We start from the raw sequence: 20,478 nt of genomic DNA, 5'->3' as shown, positions 1-20,478 counted from the left end.
CTTTATTCTCTTTTATTATCCTGCCACGATATCTGGATATCACTGCATAGATTGTTCACATGAGAATGATGATATAAATCAAGTCTCCACTGTCCAAATTACACCTGATAAGATAACGCCAGGAATTGGAGAATTACTGATTAGGAATTTCGGGGATGTTCCGGCCTTATAACTCATTCCCCCACCTCGTTTCTCTCTCTCCAACAACCATCACCATCACCACCACCACCATGGAACCACACAGACTCACCGCAGCCGAAGCCTCCCAGCTAATCCAATCCAACAAACTCACCGTCGAATCCTACGCCCGAGCCCTCCTCTCCAGAATCTCATCGCGCGACTCCGCTGTCAAAGCATGGGTCCATCTCAATCCAGACGCCGTCCTGCAACAAGCCCGGACACTCGATCAAGTCCCGGTTACCCAGCGCGGTCCGTTGCATGGGATTCCGGTTGCGGTTAAGGATGTTATTCATACAAAGGGTACTCCTACATTCTCTGTCTACTTCCTACGTACCTGATAGGTCTGAATTGTTTCGGCTAACTCCGTAGATATGCCAACTGAGCATAACTCCCCTTTATACAAAGATAGTCATGTCCCCGTTGACGCCGCAGTCGTCGCGACTCTGCGCGCAGCGGGGGCTCTCATATTCGGTACTTCCCCTATTTCCTTAACCTGGCTCGGCTGGTTTGGTAGGTACAGTATACTAACAAAACAGGAAAAACAACAACCACCGAATTCGCCGCAATGGTCGTCGGGCCTGAAACGCGAAACCCGCACTCGTTATCTAGCACAAACACCACTGATAGTGATAATGTTGGGATTCGCACACCAGGCGGCTCAAGCTCCGGCTCCGCAGCCGCCGTAGCGGATTTCCAGATCCCTATTGCATTAGGGACCCAGACAGGTGGGAGTATAGTGCGGCCGGCGAGTTTCAATGGCGTGTATGGATTCAAACCGACCTGGAATGCGGTGAGTCGCGAGGGGTGTAAGGTTTATGCGATTACGCTGGATACGGTTGGATTTTTTGCGAGGGGTGCGGCGGATTTGAGGTTGTTGGGTGGGGTTTTGGGGGTGGATGATTATGGTTTCAAACAGGATGAAGAACATCGGTTTAAAGGGGTGGGAGGGGCGAGGATTGGCGTTGTGAGGAGTCCGGTTTGGGAGTATGCGGGGCAGGGCACGATTGATGCACTGCAAAATGGTCGGGGGATACTTGAAGCCCACGGCGCCGTTGTGGAAGAGGTACAGCTTCCTGTGGAGTTCGAGAACATGCTCGACTGGCATATCAAAATCATGGCTGCGGAAGGCCGTGTGAATTTCCTGTCCGAATATCGAAAGGACAAGACGCAGATCCACCCGATACTGGCTGAGATGGTGGAGAATGGGTCGGGTCTTACGCGCGCGCAGGAACTGGAGGCGTTTGACGGTGTTGCGATGCTGAGGCCGCGCATTGATGAGATTGCGAATCGGTTTGATGCGCTGCTTACCCCTAGTGTCCCTGATGAGGCGCCTCTGGGGCTGGAGAGTACGGGGAGTGCGGTGTTCAATCGGATGTGGACGGTATGTTAATTGTCTTTATATCAGTGCTGGGCTGACCTTTTAGGCGCTGCATGTTCCTGTTGTGACTGTTCCTGGCTTCGGGGGTGAGAATGGAATGCCGATTGGTTTGACGCTTGTTGCTGCGAGATACCATGACCAGCATTTACTCAACGTTGCTGAGGCGGTTGGGAAGGTGTTTGAGGAGGAGGGAGGGTGGAAGTCGTCTTTATAATAAGAACAGATAACCATTGATATCTCATACGAAGAACTATATACCAAAGACCTTAAACATCCGGGGTAGACCCTCCATACGAATGAATCTAACAGGTCAGCACTCCAATCCAGAACAAGAAAAAGACTCTGAACATACCGTTTCATCCGCACACCCCTCGGGCGTCTCATACCCATAAGACCCCGTATTTATAAACAGCTGCTGGTCCTCACAAACAAGCCAAGCCCCCGTATTGGGACGATCAATGTCCTCCACACTCCAAGTTACCGTATCCCCCTGAAACGCGAACTCGCCATAGGCATTCTCCGTGGCGTTAAACGACGTCGTGAGTTTCCGCTGCGTTTTGTCGGATGGGTTCTCGACGTTCATGTACAGCGATCCATTTCCGGATAAGTGGTACACCAGCTGCCCGGAGATGATGTTGAATTGGCCGGCGCCGGTGTTTGCGTCTAGGACTGCGAGGCCTGGGGTTGCGGTTGGGGCGGATTGTAGGTAGCTGTGGTAGTTGGGCTCTTCCACGGCGCGGATGAAGAACCAGCCTGGGGAGAGAGTGGGGAGGGGGGCAGTAGTGGTTGATGTTGGGGTTGTGGATTGGGCGGTTGCGTGGAGGGTGAAGAGGAACAGTGGGAGAGAAAGTGTAGATAGCATTTTGGCGTTTCGGTACGGTGTTTGGATGTTGATCTCTGGTGGGAATTGTATATAGAATATCCAGCAGTATAAGATTAAGTATTTTATGCAAGCAAATTAGGATTCCGTGGCAAATGGGACACGGTCTACTCGAAACACGGGGCTGAGGCAAATGTTCCTTAGCAGGACGGACATTAGCCAGAATACTTGTTAGTCTGCATCATGCAGGGATATCAGGGACCGCAGCTTAATTTGGCGTGACCGTGAAGGTTCTATAGATGAAACACCACTGTTTATCGGAATAAGCTCCTGATCTAAAGCGGCCAAGCCGTGCCGAGGAGCGTGTGATGAGCTTAAGGTCAGTTCTGTACCATTGTTAGAATGCTTGTCTATCCGTATCTAGACTATACACTAGAGCCTATAGCTTCTAGGCAGAAAGATGGTAAGGCTTCAGCAACATGACTCATACATAGCAGCTTACAGTAATTAAACCCCGCACAGGCTGAACTCCAATTTCAACTTCATCAATCCAACAACCACAACCATGTCCTCAACCGACCCTACAAAGCCTAGAGTGGTCTTTATATCCGGCCCGATCGACACAGGCCCAGACAAAAGCTACTTCACAACGCACTACAAACCGCCCATCGACACCGCAATCGCCTCCGGACACAACTTCGTCATCGGACCCATCACATCCGGCATTGACGCCGACGCTCTAACATACCTGCTAGAATACCCCATCTCCCCGTCCCGAATCACCATCTTCATGACGGTCGGGGAGGATAAAGCCTGGGGCCAACAGTTCCGGGACAAGGGGGTTAACGTGTACGTGTTGGAGGATATCATGGCGAATTCGCAGAATCGGGATGCGGAGATGACGGCCAAGAGTGATTATGATGTTCTCCGGTGGAGGACGGAAAACGAGGCGAAGAGGTTTTATGGGGATTTGTATAGGGAGGGGCACTTGACGAATACGGAGAGGAATTGGAGGAGGCGGAGGGGGATTGGGTTTGGGGAGTTTTTGAGTCAAGAGGATTATAGAAAGCTTGGATATGAGGGTTTTACAGAGGATACAGAGGATACTGGGGATACTGGGACCTGGAGGCGGATTAAGGATAAATTAAGGAGTAGATGATCGGTAATCCAGTTTGTATATAAAATATCGTTTAATTAGGCTACGTTTATCATCACAACGCAGGCAGATCTATTGAAAATTAACCATATAAATCTGGCAAAACAAACAACCTCCAATACTCATCAAAGTTCAACGTCTGCGTATCTGCCACAGACCCATTATTCATCTCCCGGATGGTAAACCCATTCCCAAGATACGCAAACCGATTCGGCCGCTTCATGGGAACTAGGTCAATATGGTAATCCTCCCAGCGTGGATTCCGCAGCGCCTCGATGTAATGGAAGCTGGTTCCGCCGTATATCGCAACAACAGGTCCGTCGACTGTTCCACGCTTATACCAGCTGCGACACCCGCCGACCCAGACTGTTCGCTCCAGGAATTTCTGGATATGCGTGTAGTAGTCTCTTGTCGCTGCTTCCTGGATTGTGAGGCTTTTTATGCATTCGGACTGGATCTTATCGATGCATTTCCAGATATACACTCCCATCATCTGGATCCCCTGTACCAGTGAACCGTTCGAAATCGGCGAGCTGGGGCCGATGAACACTACCAACGTCAGTTCGAATTTGTATAAACACCCGGAATGAAGGTATACTGAAGTAATTCGGCATATCTGGCACCGTAATCCCAAAATACGCCATCGGCTCGTCGTTCGTCCACTTCTCCGCCAGATTCACCCCATTCCTGCCTACAACCGGAAACCGGGGTTTGAATGTTGTATCGAAACCAGTCGCACAGACAATAACGTCGAACTGCAGTTCATCGCCAGTTTTAGTTCGTATCCCGTCCTCAGTGAACCGCGCGATATCGTCAAACCGCGTCTCGACATTCTCCTGCAACAGCGCCTCCAAGTACCCCGGCCCAGGTGTCTGTCGTCGACACCCAACCGGGAACTCCGGGATAAGCATATCATATAACGCCCTCCCCTTGGGACTATCGCCTAGACGCTGCTTCATGTTATTCGCGAACATCTCGCGCGCGGCTTTCTGTTCGACGGAGGCAGTATGTGTGCGTCGGAAATTCATGATGCGTCTGTCCATGAGGTTGCGGCAGTGGTCTTGACAGCTGCCAAGGTCGGTCTTGAATCCGTTGAGTTCGTGCGGTGCGTAGTTGTACTGTTCGTCCATGTCTGGGTCATTGGCTGTGGGCTCGTTTATACCTGGGGCTGGCGAGATCCAGGCGTGCGAGCGGATGAAGGAGGTTAGTTGGACGGCAGCTAATCAGTTAGATATGACTCCATAAATAGAGAGGCAGGCGTACATTGTGCGAGTTTAGGGATGATTTGGATTGCTGAAGAGCCGTTTCCGATTACGGCTACCTTCTTGCCTGAGAAGTCGTAGGACTCGTCCCAGGCTGCGGAGTGGATGAGTTTGCCTTTGAACTTGTCGAAGCCATCAATGTCGGGCCATTTCCAGTTGCTGCGCTGGTCAATCTCATCCATAAGTCTGAAGGAAGACATACTTTAGAACTCCACCTGCATTGATGAAGACATCACATTTATCCTCGAACGTCCTGTCTCCTACTTTAACAGTGACAGTCCATTTTCCTTGGTTATCGTCCCACCGCGCATCCTGGACAGAATGCCGGTACCGGATATATTTATTAACTTCATACTTTGCAACCGTTTTCTTCAGATACTCGTATATCTGCTGCGAAGTGGCATAGTAATTCGGCCACTCCGGATTCGGCTCGAATGAGTACGCATAGTTGTGTGCTGGGATATCGCACTGGCAGCCGGGATATCTACATTTCGATCAGTACAAACGGTATTGCAGAGGAAATGGTGGTAAATACCGATTCTCCAACCACGTCCCTCCTATGTCATTGTTGCGCTCGTAGATGACGAGTTCTGCGTTCCGGCTCTGCATGCGCTGGTTCCATATTATGCCCATCAGAATGCCGGAATATCCTGCGCCTAGACAGATTACTCTGATCGGGCGCCGGGTGTGAATCGGCTCTTCGCGGATTTCATACGTGGATGTGTCTGCGTCCATGTTTGTATTTACTGTAGAGTGGCTCGTTTGATATAACTATTTGATGCTGTTCTTAACATATTTATCGTCCTGGGTATCGCATTATAGACGACGTCCACCATTCGGAGGCCAAAGTCCAATGATGTGCACAGCGAGTGACACACTTCTACCCGGACATCCAATATCCGAATAATCCGGTCTGCATCTGTGAACTCCATCCGATATAGCGGGGACACTGAAGGAGACTGAACCACAGCCGAACCCCGCACATAACAGCCGAGCGTAAGGAAGTCGGACATTGGTGTCCATTTATATTTCATACTCCGCACAATCCATGGTATGATTGTCCGTACCGGTAGATTTTCCCGGACTTTGATCGTACCACACTCGATGTGCATATTGATCGGGATTTGCCATGCCTCCAACTGCCGAGAAGCGGACGAATAAGGGTTCTTCGCAATCAACAGGCAAGACAACAGCAGCAGCTAGATCGAACACGGTAAATGGAGTTTCTAGGTCATCGCTACTATGTCGAACATGCCTCAGATGTCGAACGAAAAAGGTACACTACCCTCAACCAACTAGACAAATCCGCACTCGTATACAACCGATATACTAAGTAAATACAGGTAAAATGCACCGGCACCAGACCAACATGCACAGCCTGTGCCTCAGCAAGTAGAGAATGCAAATACCCCGAAGACGCGCGGCGGTCGGGCCGGATGACCAAGGCTGATACGCGCGCGCTGCAGAATGAGATATGCATACTGAGGCAGCTTGTTGCGGAGAGGGAGCTGCCGGCTCAAACTCAAAGCCAGTTAGGTCTGGGGGTTGCGGTTCAGACACCGGCCTCTGGGGGTGATTTATTGGAATCGTCAGATTCTGGAGTTACAGCTCTGCGGCAGGGGTCAAATGGGCTACCGGTTAGCCATCATCGCAGGGCGAGTTATGATACAGCACGGGGGACCGGATACGGCTCCTCTCCTCAGGATGTATACATCGCAGGCACAGTCACCGAGGACGGCGCAGTACAGGCATACGGAGTGACGAGCACACTCCATGAACCGGCGACTGTGATGCCACAGGGAACTCACTGGAGTCCAACAGCCATGGAAGACGAGGAGGAAAAGAGAGCACGCACCCAGGTAGTCCGGGACCAATTAATAGCAAACGCGGCCATCCAAAGACAAAAAGAGACATCGCTGGATCTGACACCCCAGGTAAAGCAGAGGGTTGATTTAGACGGACTCGAGCCGCAGATGGCATTCCACTTGTTAAATCTGCACTGGAATAGACAGCACTACTCATATCTACTGACGTATCGGCCTGCGATTATGGAGAGTATTATCGATGGCGGTCCGTATGTGAATAAGCTTCTACTGAATGCGATTTACTATTCGACATCGCTCTATTGTGACGGTGTTGATTTGCGTGTGGATTGTGACGATATGAATAGCCGGGGCGGACGGTTCTATCAACGGTTTAAGGGATTGCTGGTTCAGGAGATTGACCAGCCGAGTCTTCCAACTGCAGTCGCTTTATTATTATGCGGTGCCAGTTTGGTATCCCATGGTAAGCAGAGTGCTGGGTGGGTGTTATCTGGCACTGCATATCGGATGATCATCGACCTTGGGTGTCATCTCAGCATAGACGAGGCACATCGCCATTCCAGCGGAGGTAGCGATATGGCACCCTCACGCATTACGGCGATTGAGTTCGAGATGCGAAAGAGAGTATACTGGGGAGCATTCATGACCGATAAATTCCAGTCGCTGTATCTCGGCCGAGCTCCTGCGCTACGATCGACGGATGTCCAACCGCCAACGGAGTTACTGGATTCGTATGAAGAGATGGAGTTGTGGGAGCCGTATAGAGGGCTTGACGATTCATCTGGAGACCAGGCCGTGTATCAGCCGCGGCTGTCGTACGCCATCAGCACGTTCGCGTCCCTTCTTCGACTGGCAGAGATTGCCAACCAGATTATAGAGGCGTTCTATTCAAAGGACAGCATGCATACTGCCACGGACGAACTACGTGAGATGAAGACCACTATTAATACACAGCTGGACGATTGGGAACGCAGTTTACCCTCTCATCTACACTTTGACCCTGGCACAGATCCGACTCCCCCAGCCCATCAGATTACACCGCAGTAAGTAGAAACCGGGATCAAGCAACCTTTCTAACGTGTGATAGCACAACGTACTGGACCCTCAAAATCCTCCTGGAACGACCTTTCCTCAACACCGGTCATCTCAACTTCATCTTGGATCCCACAACCCAATCAAACGGGGAGGAGAAATGCACCACCGCAGCCGTTAAGATATACGGATTTGTCAAAGCGTACCATCAGTCATTCACGCTGCGACGTGCGCCATACTTGCTATGCTACGCCATTTACTCCGCTGTCCTTGTCATCCTTCGGCAAACAAGGCAAGACCGCGCGCGGTTCTCGGAATGTATCCCATTTTTCTGGTCAGCCCTTATCGAGCTCCAGCAGGGGTGTAATGCGGGCCTTAAGAAACCGCTGTCTATATTGAAGGCTTTGATGACGAGGCTCGGAGAGGATATCCCGGGCTTATATAGGTCGGTGAGGGAGAGGTCTAGGGCTGGCTTGCACGGAGCTGACGGTGCTGACGGAGAGGAAGCGACTGTAGACGATATACATTTCCTGTCGCAGGGCTACGCGGGTGAGACCTTGAATAGCGAGTTACTGCAAAGTCTCGATCTGGACTTTATCAACAGCGAGCAGTGGTTTAATACTGTGGGGGATGAGGGGCTGTTGGATGATTCCATGTATGGGCTATTCACATCGTAACATATATAATCTAAACTCCACTAGCTTCTGCCTATGTCAAGATCGTTGGGATATATAATTCAAATAGAAAGACGGCTAAATAACCACTAAAGGAGTTTGATCGAATGGTATTTCGAGAAAGATGCCGTTAAATAATTGTCCTTCGAGGCGTAAAATTCCTCCTCTCATCCACCTCCCCATCAATCCCGGGCAGAATCTTCGCTCGCCAGGGCGTACTCGTCGCGGTCTTAAACTCCGGCTTCGTAAACGACTCCATGCTCTCATACTCATGGATGGCAAGATACCGAGACGTCGGTTTATCGCTGCGCGTCCCGCCGGCCTCGAAGCGCATACCCTCCTTCAGCGTCCACCGCGTTGACTTGAGCCACCCCGGAACGGCGGAGAGGAGCGGGACGTGTTCCTGCTCGTACCAGGCGTTGTAGGCATCTTCGGACAGGGTTGGACCTGGTTGGAGACCCAGAGTCCGGAATATGCGGTCGGGTGGTGCGGTGGCATAATTCGGTGATGTTTTTGCGCTGAAGATGTTGTAGAGTCGCAGCTCAACTTCGAAACCGGATGCTGCGACGGTCGTTTCTAGGGAGGAGAGTTGGATTGCGGATGGGTTTGAGAGTTCGTAGACTGCTAACAACTCCGGCTTTTGCGAGTCTATTGCGCCGTATTCTGTTGCGGTTTTGATTCCCGGGATGCCGCGTATCGAGGGGCTGTTGAACCAGGTGGATACATCCTCTGCGGTTCTGGAGCCTGGGGATACCAGGATGTATAGAAGGGCTGTTGTCTGTTGTGCCATTCTACTTGATCTAAAATGTGTCGACGATGGAAGTTGGAGCGAGAAGCGAGATTTAATGACGATCGATCCGGACAATCAAGTCCGCTGATCGAGATGTAGATCAATACTAACTACGTAGTTATCGTTATCAAATTATTAATATTCAATATCCGGCACAGCAATCGGATTCCCCGGCTTGAACCTGACATCCAGCTTCCTGGCTACTCGCACTACAATCTCGCGTATCATCTCGACCTCCTCCTTGCGCGCCCCGTTGTACTGCATCCCCTTCATATGATTCCGTAGCTGCTGCATACAGTCAATCCCAATAAGACACGAAACTATAACCTGTCCTGTTTCCATATCGTCTAGTATGCCGTCGAACGAGAAGATACGGCCGTAGAAATAATCTACTACCTTTAGCTAAACTCCATCTCTAATCCAGTAAAGGCCTTGTTAAGGGTTCAGTTGGTAGGTAGGTACATACTCCGTACAATATAATCATAATCCGGTGCCGCGAGGTGATTCGCATTCTCATCGTAGTTCGGATTGGGCCCGTATATGCGCTCGTGGAATTCCTCCCCTCGCGCGAATGCCACTTCGTCTGTGTCGTCTTTGCGGTAGCGCGTTGGGTCGATGAGGTCTTTTGGTGTTGCGTTGTACAGTTGGCGTAAGGCTGAGCCAGTCTGTTTTTTAGCTATTAGCTCCCTTGGGTATTCATATTCACACTTTGATTGAGATCCAGCTGTGAAAAGTTATTGAGGGGGTACCTTTGCAGCCCCCTGAATCCCAGAAAGCTTCGTGAATGCCTCGCGGATTTTTCGCGTTTCTGAGAAGTGTTCTTCCTTTGGGATATACAATTCCAGGAGTCGGGTGTACAGATTTGGGATCTCTTCTGGGTAGTTCATGGCGCCCAGGGCGACCATTGCGGACATGTACCATTTGTACCGCGGGTATGGTCCTGCGAGGGCTGCTAGTTCGTGCAGGAAGTCGTCGTTGAGGATTGCCATCTTCTCTGGTATTGGTAAGAATGAGGCAGTCGTGATTTACTTTGAACAAATAAACAGAGGCCCCAGATACAGTGCGGGGAGTTTACGGAGGTCAATATCCGAATGGTTACAGTTTCGTCATATGTACTCCTTAGTAAGGTAATGTGTGGATATACACATATCCGCCATCACAAAAACTAGAAAAAAGCAATCGCATTCGGCGGCGACGCTACAGCCCCGGTATAATTCAGCGGTGCTGAAGTCACGAAGAATGTCCACCGGTTCAGCTTCTTGCATGTTGCTGATAGCGCTTTCAGGTCGAAGAGCTCTCCTATCGGTGTGCCCCATCCGGCGAGCAGAATGGGGTGTAGATGGTACTCCGGGTTAACGGGAGCTGCAGTCATTAGCAAGTAATCCTTGATATGTTTGTATATCAAGACATACGCGAACATTCAAATGCGACCGAGTCAGCCACGACTGCTGCGAATTGAGACTTCCATAGCCATTCGGTGGTCTCCTTTCCTTGTCCGAGACCTGGAGAGCCACGACGTTTGCTGAGTTCTTCACGGTCGGATTGGTTCAGTTTTGCGTATGCCTGGACGTAGCCTGGACGGGTCAGTAGTTTCCTACGCGATGTCATTGTTATGGCGTACCGGTTCGCATGAAGAGGATATCGCCCTGCCGAATAGTGATGCCCTTCTCGGCAATTATCTGATGCACATGATCTATCGGAATAGGATGGTTTGTCAGTGTATCATATTGGATGCCTTGTTGCTGTGCCCAGTCGAAGTAATCTATGAATACGCCGCGCCCGGCGATACCCTTCTCTGCCCATGCATCGAGACCGTTGACTGTGGTGTTTGGGTCCGCGTGGATGTCGTCTTGGGTTACACTACACATTGTTAGTATACTACTCCTCGTAAATGGGCCTGGGAAGCTTGCCCATTGTAGAACTTGGCTTCGTTTTGGTACGCAAAGTGCCGGAAACTGTCCCACTGTGAACTGCACTGCGTGTTGAAGGTGATCTATTTTGTTAAACAGCCCGATTCAAATGATAGAAAACCTACTATATCATCATTAATCACCCGCGGTGCCTTGTTGTGGATATGTTTCGAAAATGGGACCCTTCCCAGCAGGGAGGGATTGATGAAGTCGATAGGGAGACTGCACAATTAGTGACTATCCAATAGTATATTACGAGGCATACTCCGTACTTCAAACCAACTCGTGCTCCGGTTTGTATTTCCTCCCTTGCAGCTGCTTTCACAACGTCATCGCTCAGGTAGTTCAGACTGCCCAGCTGCGTATTCTCCCACAGACCCCAGGCGGAGAACGGTGGATCGCCTTTGCGCAAGGGGAGATCATCTAAGGATGGTAGGGGCTTGCGGCCGGGGAAGTCCATTGTGAGACATGTACTTGAATGACTGTCAATAAATCAGACAACGTGTCCAAGTCCAGACTTAAGTAACACGATCGGCGGGCTCATCGACGATCTGGCGATGAATGTCCGGGTCGATCAGCTCGTCGGTACTCCATTTCCCACCTTCAGCGCTCCACCGTTCGAGGCCGATCTATCATCTGAGCAAGTGAGCATCCACCTGCTTGGTTATGATGATCCCCTATTTGTTATGGGTATAAATAAGGGCGTCCGATCGCGTTCGCACGTCGGGGCATATCCTGTTCTAGAGTAGCATCCGCCATGGGCGTCACAATACACTTCCGATGGAAGAATTTCTTTATTTGCTTCGCCATCTCCCTCGGGGCGCTTGCTTATGGCTATCTCGCTGCTATTATCAGTACGACGATGGGGAAGCCGGCTTTCCTGCTGTATATGGGGCTGGGTGATGAGAGTGGTGAGGTCTTTCATGATAAGGAGAATCTTCAAGGGGCTATTACCAGTGTTTTTCAGGTATTCTACCCATTCTTTTACGTGATTTATGTTGATGGTGAAGGCGGGTGCCATTATTGGCTGCCTTTGTAGTTGCTATATCACAGACACCTACGGCCGGAAAGCAGGAATGATTTATTGCTCCATGCTGTCGATTCTAGGCGCAGCTGGACTGACCGGTAGTCCCAATATTGGAGCTTTCATCACATTCCGTTTCTTCGCTGGTGCCGGAAGCTGGGGATACACGGCCGTCGGTATGTCTCCTGCACTATCTACAGGTTCCAGATCTGACGATAAACAGCCCCTGTATACTGCTCCGAGCTTGCACCCCCCTCCGTCCGTGGCTTCTTCGTCGGCATGATCGGTGCAATGCTGGGTCTTGGCTATGCCACAGCTAATTACTTCGGTCTGGCATTCTACTACGCCTCCGATCCAACGGTTAGCTGGCGCGCTCCACTCGGCCTGCAGCTCTTCTTTCCTGTGATGATCCTGTGTATCCTTCCGTTCATCCCTGAATCTCCGCGTTACTACCTCATGATGGACAAGAAGGAGCAGGCGTGGTCAGTTATCGAGAAACTACACGAGGACCCCACGGACCGTGAGAACGAGTTCGCCCGCCGCGAATTCTACCAGATGGCGCAGCAGGCTGCGTATGACAGGACTATTAACTCGTCGTGGATAGAATTGTTTAGACGGCCATCGTACAGGAAGCGTGTCCTGTTCGGGATGTTCTTGATGATTCTGTGTCAGAGTACTGGCGAACTAGTACTGAATCAATACGTATGTCCTAACAAACCTCTACTGCACTGCAGCCTTGAAAAGGATACGAATTGAAGAACCAGGAACCGAAATTCTACGCCGAACTCGGCTACAACACCCTCCAAACCCTAATCCTGCAAACGGGCCGAAACTCCATTGCATTTTTAGGAAACCTAATCGGCGCATTCATAATCGACCGCTTCGGCCGACGCAAACTTCTTTTAAACGGACTAGGCGGATGCATCGTATATCTCTGCATCGAGGCAGCCATGGTAGCGCAGTACGCAGACTCCGGCACGAACCGCGCGGGACTCGGCGTTGGCGTTGCGGCGCTCTACGTGTTTCTTGTCTTCTATGCGCTGGGCATGGACGCGGCGAGCTGGGTGATTCTGTCTGAGATTTTCCCGAATTTTATACGGGCTAAGGGATATGCCGTTGCTGTTGCTACGAAGAGTGCGATTAATTTGGTCTATTTGCAGGTTACCCCCATGGGGTTTGCGGAGTTGGGGTGGAGGTATTTTATGGTATGTCTTTTTTTACTTACTTATTCACTTACTGTCTGGATGTGGTTTATTGGGTTATGACTGACTGACTGGATTGCTGGGTAGGTGTATGTTAGTATTTCTGTTGTTGGGTTCGTTTTGTTGTATTGGGCTGCTCCTGAAACCAAGGGGATTCCGTTGGAGGAGGTTGCGGCGTTGTTTGGTGATAAGGATGATATTATGGTTTATCAGGATCAGATTCATGTGGATCATACCTCGCACAAGGTTGTCGTTGATGGACATAGAGAGCATACAGAGATCCGGCAGCGGACAGTGGAGGAGCGTACTGACCGTGGGGTTGATAGGGAGGGTGTTTGATATAGCCATCTATATGTTCTCCGGTGCATGTTGTGTGCTTTTTACAGGGGTTAATTATTCGTTTATAATAATAATAATGTTGTATAGCTATGATACTAGCTTTGCACGATACTTCCGGTGAAAGGCCTAAATAATGTCTAGACGGGGTTATATTTCTATTCATCTAAAACAATGTAGTTACTCTCGAATCTACTGTTCGATCATAAAAATACCAATTGGCATTATCCGTCATTTTATATTATTTTGTATTGATATGCCCTGTAGAATGTTGGTTCATCACTGATCTGATGAACATTGTATACCAAAGAGAGCTAGACTTGAAGTATAGAGGTCTCAGAGAAGTAAGTGTCATATTTTTATAGTAATATAATTATTATAGAAATTTAGTGGGCTTGAATGTATAAATCTAGTGTAATTAATTATTGGTTTTAAAGGTCATGGTAACAGGAATGGGAGGTATATATATAGATAAGCTCGAAAAGTTCTGATCGTAGAAATATTATAGAAAGCAGGCCATGTTGGTGATTTCTCGGTCGGCTTTATAAGCCTAAATACACTCCGTACAGTTAATATGGGTACCTGATATGACAGTTTGGTTCAGTGGGTCCGAGTGCGGGGTGCCTGGGGTTCCTGATTCCTGAATCCTGAGGCACCGTTTGTATATGGCAAGATCCCTGCACAACGTGACTTCCTCCTTCCCCGCGCTTTCTTCCTCACTCAGTCGCCATCTCTTCCTTTCTCTCCATCACTGCATCCAGGTCATGCCTCAACTCATATCTTATCCAAATGCCTATCCTTTACTGCCCGCTGTGCGGTATTTGTTTGCTACCCGATCCTCTCCTCCAAGATGATCCAGCTCCGCCATTATCGCGCTCTCGCCCCTGGTTCGCCGAAGTGCAGGGGATTGTCATCCAACCTGGGAAGAATCCCCGGGACGCCGATGCGATACTCACCGGCATAGGCATTATCCGCGATGACAACATCCTGCTTGCGGCCCCCGATAGCGGTGTTTGTTACCTCGGCCACCATAACCTGAACAAATGGGTGCTCTGCGAAACCTTCGTATACAACGGCGGCTTTGGCGTTCATGCTGCCTGCTGGAAGTTGCTGGTTCTCAGGCTGGGACCCATGTATCGAAAATCCAAGACCGACGTCTTGACCGCCATGTTCTCGCTCTTGTGGTCGACCCCTTGCGTCAACTCTTCCAGCTTCGATTTCGGGCACGACTATGACGGCGCAGAGATAGTACAAGGCCTTCGTGTGCGTCCGTGGACTGCCAGCTTGTGCTCGCGTTTATATGCGCACCCCTTTCGTATTCCCCAGCTCGATGACCTGGACGGAGCCTTAACATCCGATACTGCGGAAAACAAGGAAGAGCCAGAGTCAGGTCCGCGCCTTTTTGGACTGCTCCCCCCTGAATTGAAGGATGATATATTCTCGTATCTAACCTACGACGAAGTGGAAATCATGCGACTCGTTTCACCAGACATGGCACAGCTTGGGGCCGATCATAAGCTCCCGCAGGAGTACTGGAAAAGCAGATTCATGCTTGGGCAGGAGACGGACTTCATTTTCCCAGACCTCCAGGACAAAAGAAATTGGCGCGGGGTTTTCTTCGCTGTCAAGACGTATTTGGAGTTGGAGGACGCATCCATGGTTAATCGGCGGCGCATCCGGATTCTTATAGAGCCTATTGCCGCTCTCCTAGAAGAACGCGCTGCCATGGGACTACCTATGCCAGACGGGCTTCCTCTCGTATCCGTATATTGTCAGAACGGCGTCCGTTGTATGAGAAGCCAAGGGGGTGAAGAATATGCGTATGTCATCGTGTATGATGAGGATTTATTCTCCAGCCACATTTCTTCGATCGATGCAGACAGTGTGCTTCAGCTTGGATGCCGTCGACTCAACTGGGTGATGTACCCCCTAGAACGATTAGACCAGGTTCAGTACAATGCTATAGTAGTGTCAACAGTTCGCCTCGGCTCGCGCCGATTTGTTTCCGGAATCTGTCTGCGTTCGGATGATTCGGACACTACCCACGCGCCCTGGGTTGGGTATCCTGAATACACTCAAAAGGTGTGGATCAAAATACCGCGGGCGTCCAGACTCGAGTCAATCTCTATTGCGTTTTGCGCGCAGGGCCTCAGAGGAATAAGGTTCAATTTCACGAATTCGGAGTCATCGGGCTGGGTTGGCGACAGCACCGGCACGGGCGTTGCCTGCGGCTTGCTGTTTGTCCCAACGACTAGGCCATGGGCCCTGGTAGTAGGAACAGATGTAAGTCTTGATCCATTGTTAGCCATTTTTCTATGTCCTAACAACTGCAAAGCATTTCAAGCTCGTCTCGCTTGGCATTGGCGTATTATCGACAAATTCGGAAACGCCCCCCGAACAACCACGAGAGGCTCTACACACTGCACTGTCGCACTTGTGGATCAATGCTATCCCGTCCCATCATGGCCTATTCCTAGGCGACGCCCGGCCGCCGATTGCTTCACGTCTGTTCGAGCCTCTCGTTAATTTCGATTTTGGCGGACCGAAGGGTCTCCGCCTATCTTGCTTGACAAGATTCGTATTCTACATGGGGGGAGACGACGACGGAATCCTGGGAATTGAGGCAATTTACACCGACGGAAACACGGTGCTTGTGGGCCGCAGGGGAGGATGCGAGCTATCCTTCCCTATTGATGGATTGGAAGGGGAGCGAGTAAATAGGGTTGGTGTTTTCGATAATTCCCGTCTCCCTGGCGATACCCAGTCAACCGAAAACCGTTATTTTGGAATACAGGTCTGTCTTGGCCATCTTCAGTATTTGATGGAGGCTGACATTCAAAGCTTGCCACTAATTATGGCCGGACCGCCACGTTCGCTACCATCAAATCACGATTGGCAAGAACCGTCCTTTACTCCGCCAATAGATACCCCCAGTATGCCATAACTGGGTTTGCGATTGGTTACGAGGTATGTACGGCCTACTCGCTGAAGGAAGAAATATTAATTGGACTTAGCGGCATAGAAATCGATTGGGCCGCATTGCTTTGCAATATCAAAAGTCCGAACCGTCGGGCATTAACCCACCTGTATCGTTCAAAATGTCACATGAGGCAGTGTACAAAAATCTAGAATACGATATCGGGCTTTCAAGGCTCACGGACTACCCGGGTGGCAGTAGTTACCAAACTCATGCAACTCTCGCAGGCGTGCGAAGAATCCAGGCGTCGATCGGCGTCGAAGGCAGATCCAGAGCCCCAAATAGCATCTGCGGGTTGAAGTTCGAGTACGACGACAGTAGCGTATCCATAATAGGACAATGGATGGAGCCATATGACACCTTGAAGCTCGGGCCAAATGCACAAGTACAATCCCTGACAGTCTGGGTAAACCGCTCCCGAAAGGCGCAAGTCTCGGCTATCAGGATCCGGACGAGCGATTCCCGCGCTATGACCTTCATTCCACGTGGGCTTTGGGATCTTCCAAATGGAGACTTAAGACACGACTACGGAACTGGACCGGGGGAGCAAGTTGTAAGTACATGTTTGAGAAAACATTGGTTGTAGAGTTATTAACTCGGTCAACAGACGGATATATTCTGGGTCTTGAACGATTGTTTCGACCGAGTCCGTGCTGTCGTAGCCCAGAAGGACCAGCGGCCGTCGACCTTACTCCCCAATCAATACCCCCCATTTGACGCAGTACAAAAATTATATTTTGAGCGGATAGCGGATGATGGGTCCAGAGACAGGGTTGTTACCGCCAAAGCGTATTTCCTCGCAACAGCGTTAGTTGGGCTGAAATTCATTTACGCCTCTGGGGGCAAGGCGCAGATTGGTGATACCAAGAACATTCACGACCATCGCGTCAAGGTTCGCTTTGCTGAAAAGGCACGCGTTGTGGGCATGCTCGCTGGAATAAGGGACAACCATATTCGCTACTTGAAGGTATTCCCGATTTGCCTTTCTCGGTACTGAAGAGGGATCGGCTAACCAGTAGTATAGTTACACCTTGATTATTACCGCAAGCAGCCGTTATCCAAGTACCCGGTGAAGCAGTTCAGCTACAATATAGACCTAGTGTCACCGCTTGAAGACATTTACACCGCGAACTACAGCTGCCAAAGCGCATGGTGCAGGGACAAAGACGCGGCGGCAAAGTTCCCAAGAGCCCAAGCCAATCACAATATCTATGCGCCGCCAAGTAGCGGTGGTTCACTGGCTGGTTTATTTGTGAGATGTCAGCAATTCTCATGCTTGGGTGCATTATACGAGTGACTGTTGAATGAGTTGGGCGAAATGTCTTTGATGGCGCGTTTCGGATTATGAATTTGACTACTGGGAGCATTGCAGCGGGCATTATCTTTCTTTCCGGATTAATACTGTTCATTATGATATCATCAGCGAGCGTAGAATTAGCTGTCATTATTGATGTATTCCTAGACTCAGCCAAGGCAACTATTAGCGGGTTGTCCCATTTCGGAAGACTTGAACAAATTCCATCGTACAGGCTGATCGTTTGCAGAGAGTAAAGATAGTGTAGACTGGCGAGTTCATGGTCGGTTATGAGACAAAGATTAAAGCTAAATCCGTCTACCCAGCATGTGGCTCATGATAGCCTTCCATTCAATATCGTGCGGGTCGTCCGCGTGGATGGAGACCCTGACATTCAGGGCACGACGAAGCTGCTCCGTGGTGGAGGCATAGAGCATACGGGTCTATACCAATGTCAGTAAACCGCTACGATATGACGCGAGAATCAGACGAGGAAGGATAGACACATACCCGCGTCGAAGTCGAATCCGGCATCCAGGTGATAAAGACAGTAGCCGCCCTGCAAAACCTCAATCAGGACGTCATTCACGCAACAGATACTGTAGAAAGTAGTATAGTATAAGGCTGTCATACCGTCGACCCTCCTCCAAATCATACTCCACATCATAAACCGCATAGCGCGGGGCATGTTTCCCCTCGGCATCAACAGCAGAAGTGAGTTTCTGCAGGAATACCTCGTAGTCTTTCTCGGTCGAGGTGTCTTCGACGATAATGGACTGCTCGTCGTCGGAGATGCGGTAGATGATGAAAGTGGGTTTTGCGGCGCCGCGTGTGAATACGAGGTTTTTGTATGCGGTTAGGCAGTCGTTTGAGATTTCGACGCTGTTTTCGGGTTAGTATGAGAGAAGGGGGTGGATTGGGGATAGGTGAGCGTACCCAGATAGGAGCTGGATTTGGTTTATATCGTGGTTAGTCGAAGAGTTTTGAGACTATGTGAGGAGGTAGGATACTCACCGACATGGTGGCACAGTAGATAATATCGACTGGGTTGTTGCTTTGGTTGAGAATGAATGTCTTGTGGAGCATACCTTGGATGAGATCGGGTTTAAATATATAGATGTACATCGTAGGAACAGGCAAGACCGATTGGGTCTACCGGTATACAATTTCTTTGCAGGGTGTTCGGCGAACTGTTTATGGCAGCCTGGAGATGACGCGTTATGCCCAAGGCATCTACTTTTTAATACTGAGTATAATTATTTTCATGAGGAACCGTTTCTGGGAGTATATTTGATATTGGGATTCGATGGGGTTAGTAACACTAAAGATTTAGTTACCTACCGTACTGTACCGAAGAGTCCGCGTAGGCTCCGATCAAACCACGTGTAATCAATACTGGTGCCTCACCTTCCCTCAACCCTTCCAGGCAAGGACAATAAATCAAAATGCGAAAAACAATTCTAGACATCGTCAAGGAATGCGACAAGTAATCCCCCATTCTGAATAATTAAATGACGACAGTGGGGGTTACGTTGCTGACTGCAGTGTTAGTTTCCCATCGCACAATGAGCCCACCCTCCAGTCTGAAGTTCTGACTGGGTCCTTCACATTTAGGGTAAATGGATGCAACGCTATTCTAGGCTACATTTTACCGGAAATTGTCGAGAAGATGCACTGGTCCGACTCCTGGGTAATCGACCACCAGGGACGGACCGTAACCCTCGCAACACCGGCCAATGCAACAGCCGAGATCCGCTCTTGCGTCGTTGAAGAAACGCTTCAGGCTACTAGGCAGCTGGGCACAATATCCCTGCTAAAAGGCTGGCGTGGCGAACGCTTCCCCGTTTATGGACCAGACGGGGAAACTCTGCTAGAGATGGAGCGCTGCGCAAGTGCGTTGTTCGGGATCGTCACGTACGGTGTTCAGCTTATTGCCTACGCCAGGAGTGCGCAAGGGCTTCGATTATGGATTAGCAAACGATCTGAAGCAAAGCAGACATACGCCGGTATGCTGGACACCACCGCAGCCGGTGGTCTAGTGGCTGGGAAGTTACCAATTGAAGGAATTGTATGTGAAGCACAGGAAGAGGCATCTATACCAGAAGATGTGCTAAGGAAAAGGGTTAAACCAATGAGCACTCTTAGCTATTTCCATATCCGTGGAGATAAAGCTGGAGGGGAAGTTGGGTTATTTCAGCCAGAGGTCGAGTATACATATGAACTGGAGTTGGATGAACAAGTGGTACCCCAGCCGAAGGACTCGGAGGTTGCGGGTTTCAAGCTTTATACCATTGAGGAAGTGTTGAATGTGTTGAAGGAGGGGCGGTTCAAGCAAAACAGTGCCATTGTTATTGTGGAGTTTCTCATAACGCATGGGATTGTGAATGAGCGTACTGACCAGGATTATGCGGATATTTTATTCCATTTACATCGGAGGGTGGAGTTTCCTTTGTGTATTCTGCCGTCTATATGAGGGTATCTACAGCTCCGTCGGAGATCAGAAGATTACAATATATTGAACTCGTCTAGAACTTTGATACAAAGTCCAATATCCAGATGCATAATTCTGTTCATACCTGCGTTTCAATCGTCTGGGTAGAGAAACCCCGTTATTTCGTTA

General features: G+C 49.9%; 12 protein-coding genes across 12 annotated transcripts; 6 read left to right on the top strand and 6 right to left on the bottom strand.

Moving 5' to 3' along the window:
* Positions 1-230: 230 nt before the first annotated feature.
* On the top strand, positions 231-1,772 carry APUU_50158A (amidase; the record flags this gene model as incomplete). The annotated part of the gene is made up of 4 exons (XM_041705124.1): positions 231-480; positions 550-651; positions 717-1,561; positions 1,605-1,772. 4 exons carry the CDS (start codon positions 231-233, stop codon positions 1,770-1,772), a joined length of 1,365 nt encoding a protein of 454 aa, XP_041557641.1.
* A 52-nt stretch (positions 1,773-1,824) lies between these two features.
* Positions 1,825-2,420, bottom strand: APUU_50157S (uncharacterized protein; the record flags this gene model as incomplete). The annotated part of the gene is made up of 2 exons (XM_041705123.1): positions 1,825-1,860; positions 1,911-2,420. 2 exons carry the CDS (start codon positions 2,418-2,420, stop codon positions 1,825-1,827), a joined length of 546 nt encoding a protein of 181 aa, XP_041557640.1.
* Positions 2,421-2,943: 523 nt separating this feature from the next.
* APUU_50156A (uncharacterized protein) lies at positions 2,944-3,537 on the top strand (the record flags this gene model as incomplete). The annotated part of the gene is made up of 1 exon (XM_041705122.1): positions 2,944-3,537. One exon carries the CDS (start codon positions 2,944-2,946, stop codon positions 3,535-3,537), a length of 594 nt encoding a protein of 197 aa, XP_041557639.1.
* Positions 3,538-3,616: 79 nt separating this feature from the next.
* On the bottom strand, positions 3,617-5,531 carry APUU_50155S (flavin-containing monooxygenase; the record flags this gene model as incomplete). Its single annotated transcript, XM_041705121.1, has 5 exons — positions 3,617-4,083; positions 4,133-4,753; positions 4,798-4,955; positions 4,999-5,280; positions 5,332-5,531. 5 exons carry the CDS (start codon positions 5,529-5,531, stop codon positions 3,617-3,619), a joined length of 1,728 nt encoding a protein of 575 aa, XP_041557638.1.
* Positions 5,532-6,232: 701 nt separating this feature from the next.
* Positions 6,233-8,328, top strand: APUU_50154A (fungal specific transcription factor domain-containing protein; the record flags this gene model as incomplete). Its single annotated transcript, XM_041705120.1, has 2 exons — positions 6,233-7,662; positions 7,707-8,328. The coding sequence occupies 2 exons, from the start codon at positions 6,233-6,235 to the stop codon at positions 8,326-8,328; spliced, it is 2,052 nt and encodes a 683-aa protein (XP_041557637.1).
* Positions 8,329-8,455: 127 nt separating this feature from the next.
* APUU_50153S (uncharacterized protein) lies at positions 8,456-9,115 on the bottom strand (the record flags this gene model as incomplete). Its single annotated transcript, XM_041705119.1, has 1 exon — positions 8,456-9,115. The coding sequence occupies one exon, from the start codon at positions 9,113-9,115 to the stop codon at positions 8,456-8,458; it is 660 nt and encodes a 219-aa protein (XP_041557636.1).
* Positions 9,116-9,250: 135 nt separating this feature from the next.
* APUU_50152S (uncharacterized protein) lies at positions 9,251-10,104 on the bottom strand (the record flags this gene model as incomplete). Its single annotated transcript, XM_041705117.1, has 3 exons — positions 9,251-9,504; positions 9,582-9,780; positions 9,865-10,104. 3 exons carry the CDS (start codon positions 10,102-10,104, stop codon positions 9,251-9,253), a joined length of 693 nt encoding a protein of 230 aa, XP_041557635.1.
* Positions 10,105-10,280: 176 nt separating this feature from the next.
* On the bottom strand, positions 10,281-11,485 carry APUU_50151S (uncharacterized protein; the record flags this gene model as incomplete). Its single annotated transcript, XM_041705116.1, has 6 exons — positions 10,281-10,477; positions 10,528-10,689; positions 10,737-10,975; positions 11,038-11,108; positions 11,151-11,247; positions 11,298-11,485. 6 exons carry the CDS (start codon positions 11,483-11,485, stop codon positions 10,281-10,283), a joined length of 954 nt encoding a protein of 317 aa, XP_041557634.1.
* A 297-nt stretch (positions 11,486-11,782) lies between these two features.
* On the top strand, positions 11,783-13,590 carry APUU_50150A (uncharacterized protein; the record flags this gene model as incomplete). Its single annotated transcript, XM_041705115.1, has 5 exons — positions 11,783-11,992; positions 12,036-12,225; positions 12,273-12,751; positions 12,808-13,254; positions 13,339-13,590. The coding sequence occupies 5 exons, from the start codon at positions 11,783-11,785 to the stop codon at positions 13,588-13,590; spliced, it is 1,578 nt and encodes a 525-aa protein (XP_041557633.1).
* Positions 13,591-14,376: 786 nt separating this feature from the next.
* APUU_50149A (uncharacterized protein) lies at positions 14,377-17,861 on the top strand (the record flags this gene model as incomplete). The annotated part of the gene is made up of 6 exons (XM_041705114.1): positions 14,377-15,870; positions 15,923-16,381; positions 16,429-16,554; positions 16,602-17,117; positions 17,172-17,531; positions 17,589-17,861. 6 exons carry the CDS (start codon positions 14,377-14,379, stop codon positions 17,859-17,861), a joined length of 3,228 nt encoding a protein of 1,075 aa, XP_041557632.1.
* Positions 17,862-18,166: 305 nt separating this feature from the next.
* On the bottom strand, positions 18,167-18,878 carry APUU_50148S (actin-binding ADF family protein; the record flags this gene model as incomplete). Its single annotated transcript, XM_041705113.1, has 5 exons — positions 18,167-18,301; positions 18,369-18,417; positions 18,492-18,740; positions 18,795-18,805; positions 18,873-18,878. The coding sequence occupies 5 exons, from the start codon at positions 18,876-18,878 to the stop codon at positions 18,167-18,169; spliced, it is 450 nt and encodes a 149-aa protein (XP_041557631.1).
* Positions 18,879-19,303: 425 nt separating this feature from the next.
* On the top strand, positions 19,304-20,331 carry APUU_50147A (uncharacterized protein; the record flags this gene model as incomplete). The annotated part of the gene is made up of 2 exons (XM_041705112.1): positions 19,304-19,344; positions 19,410-20,331. 2 exons carry the CDS (start codon positions 19,304-19,306, stop codon positions 20,329-20,331), a joined length of 963 nt encoding a protein of 320 aa, XP_041557630.1.
* Positions 20,332-20,478: the final 147 nt, after the last annotated feature.

The sequence above is a fragment of the Aspergillus puulaauensis genome, chromosome 5 (assembly GCF_016861865.1).
Source record: "Aspergillus puulaauensis MK2 DNA, chromosome 5, nearly complete sequence".
In the NCBI taxonomy this organism is placed as follows: domain Eukaryota; kingdom Fungi; phylum Ascomycota; class Eurotiomycetes; order Eurotiales; family Aspergillaceae; genus Aspergillus; species Aspergillus puulaauensis.
The sequence above is the reverse complement of the archived record's forward strand: the minus strand, read 5'-3'. Positions and strand labels throughout refer to the sequence as shown.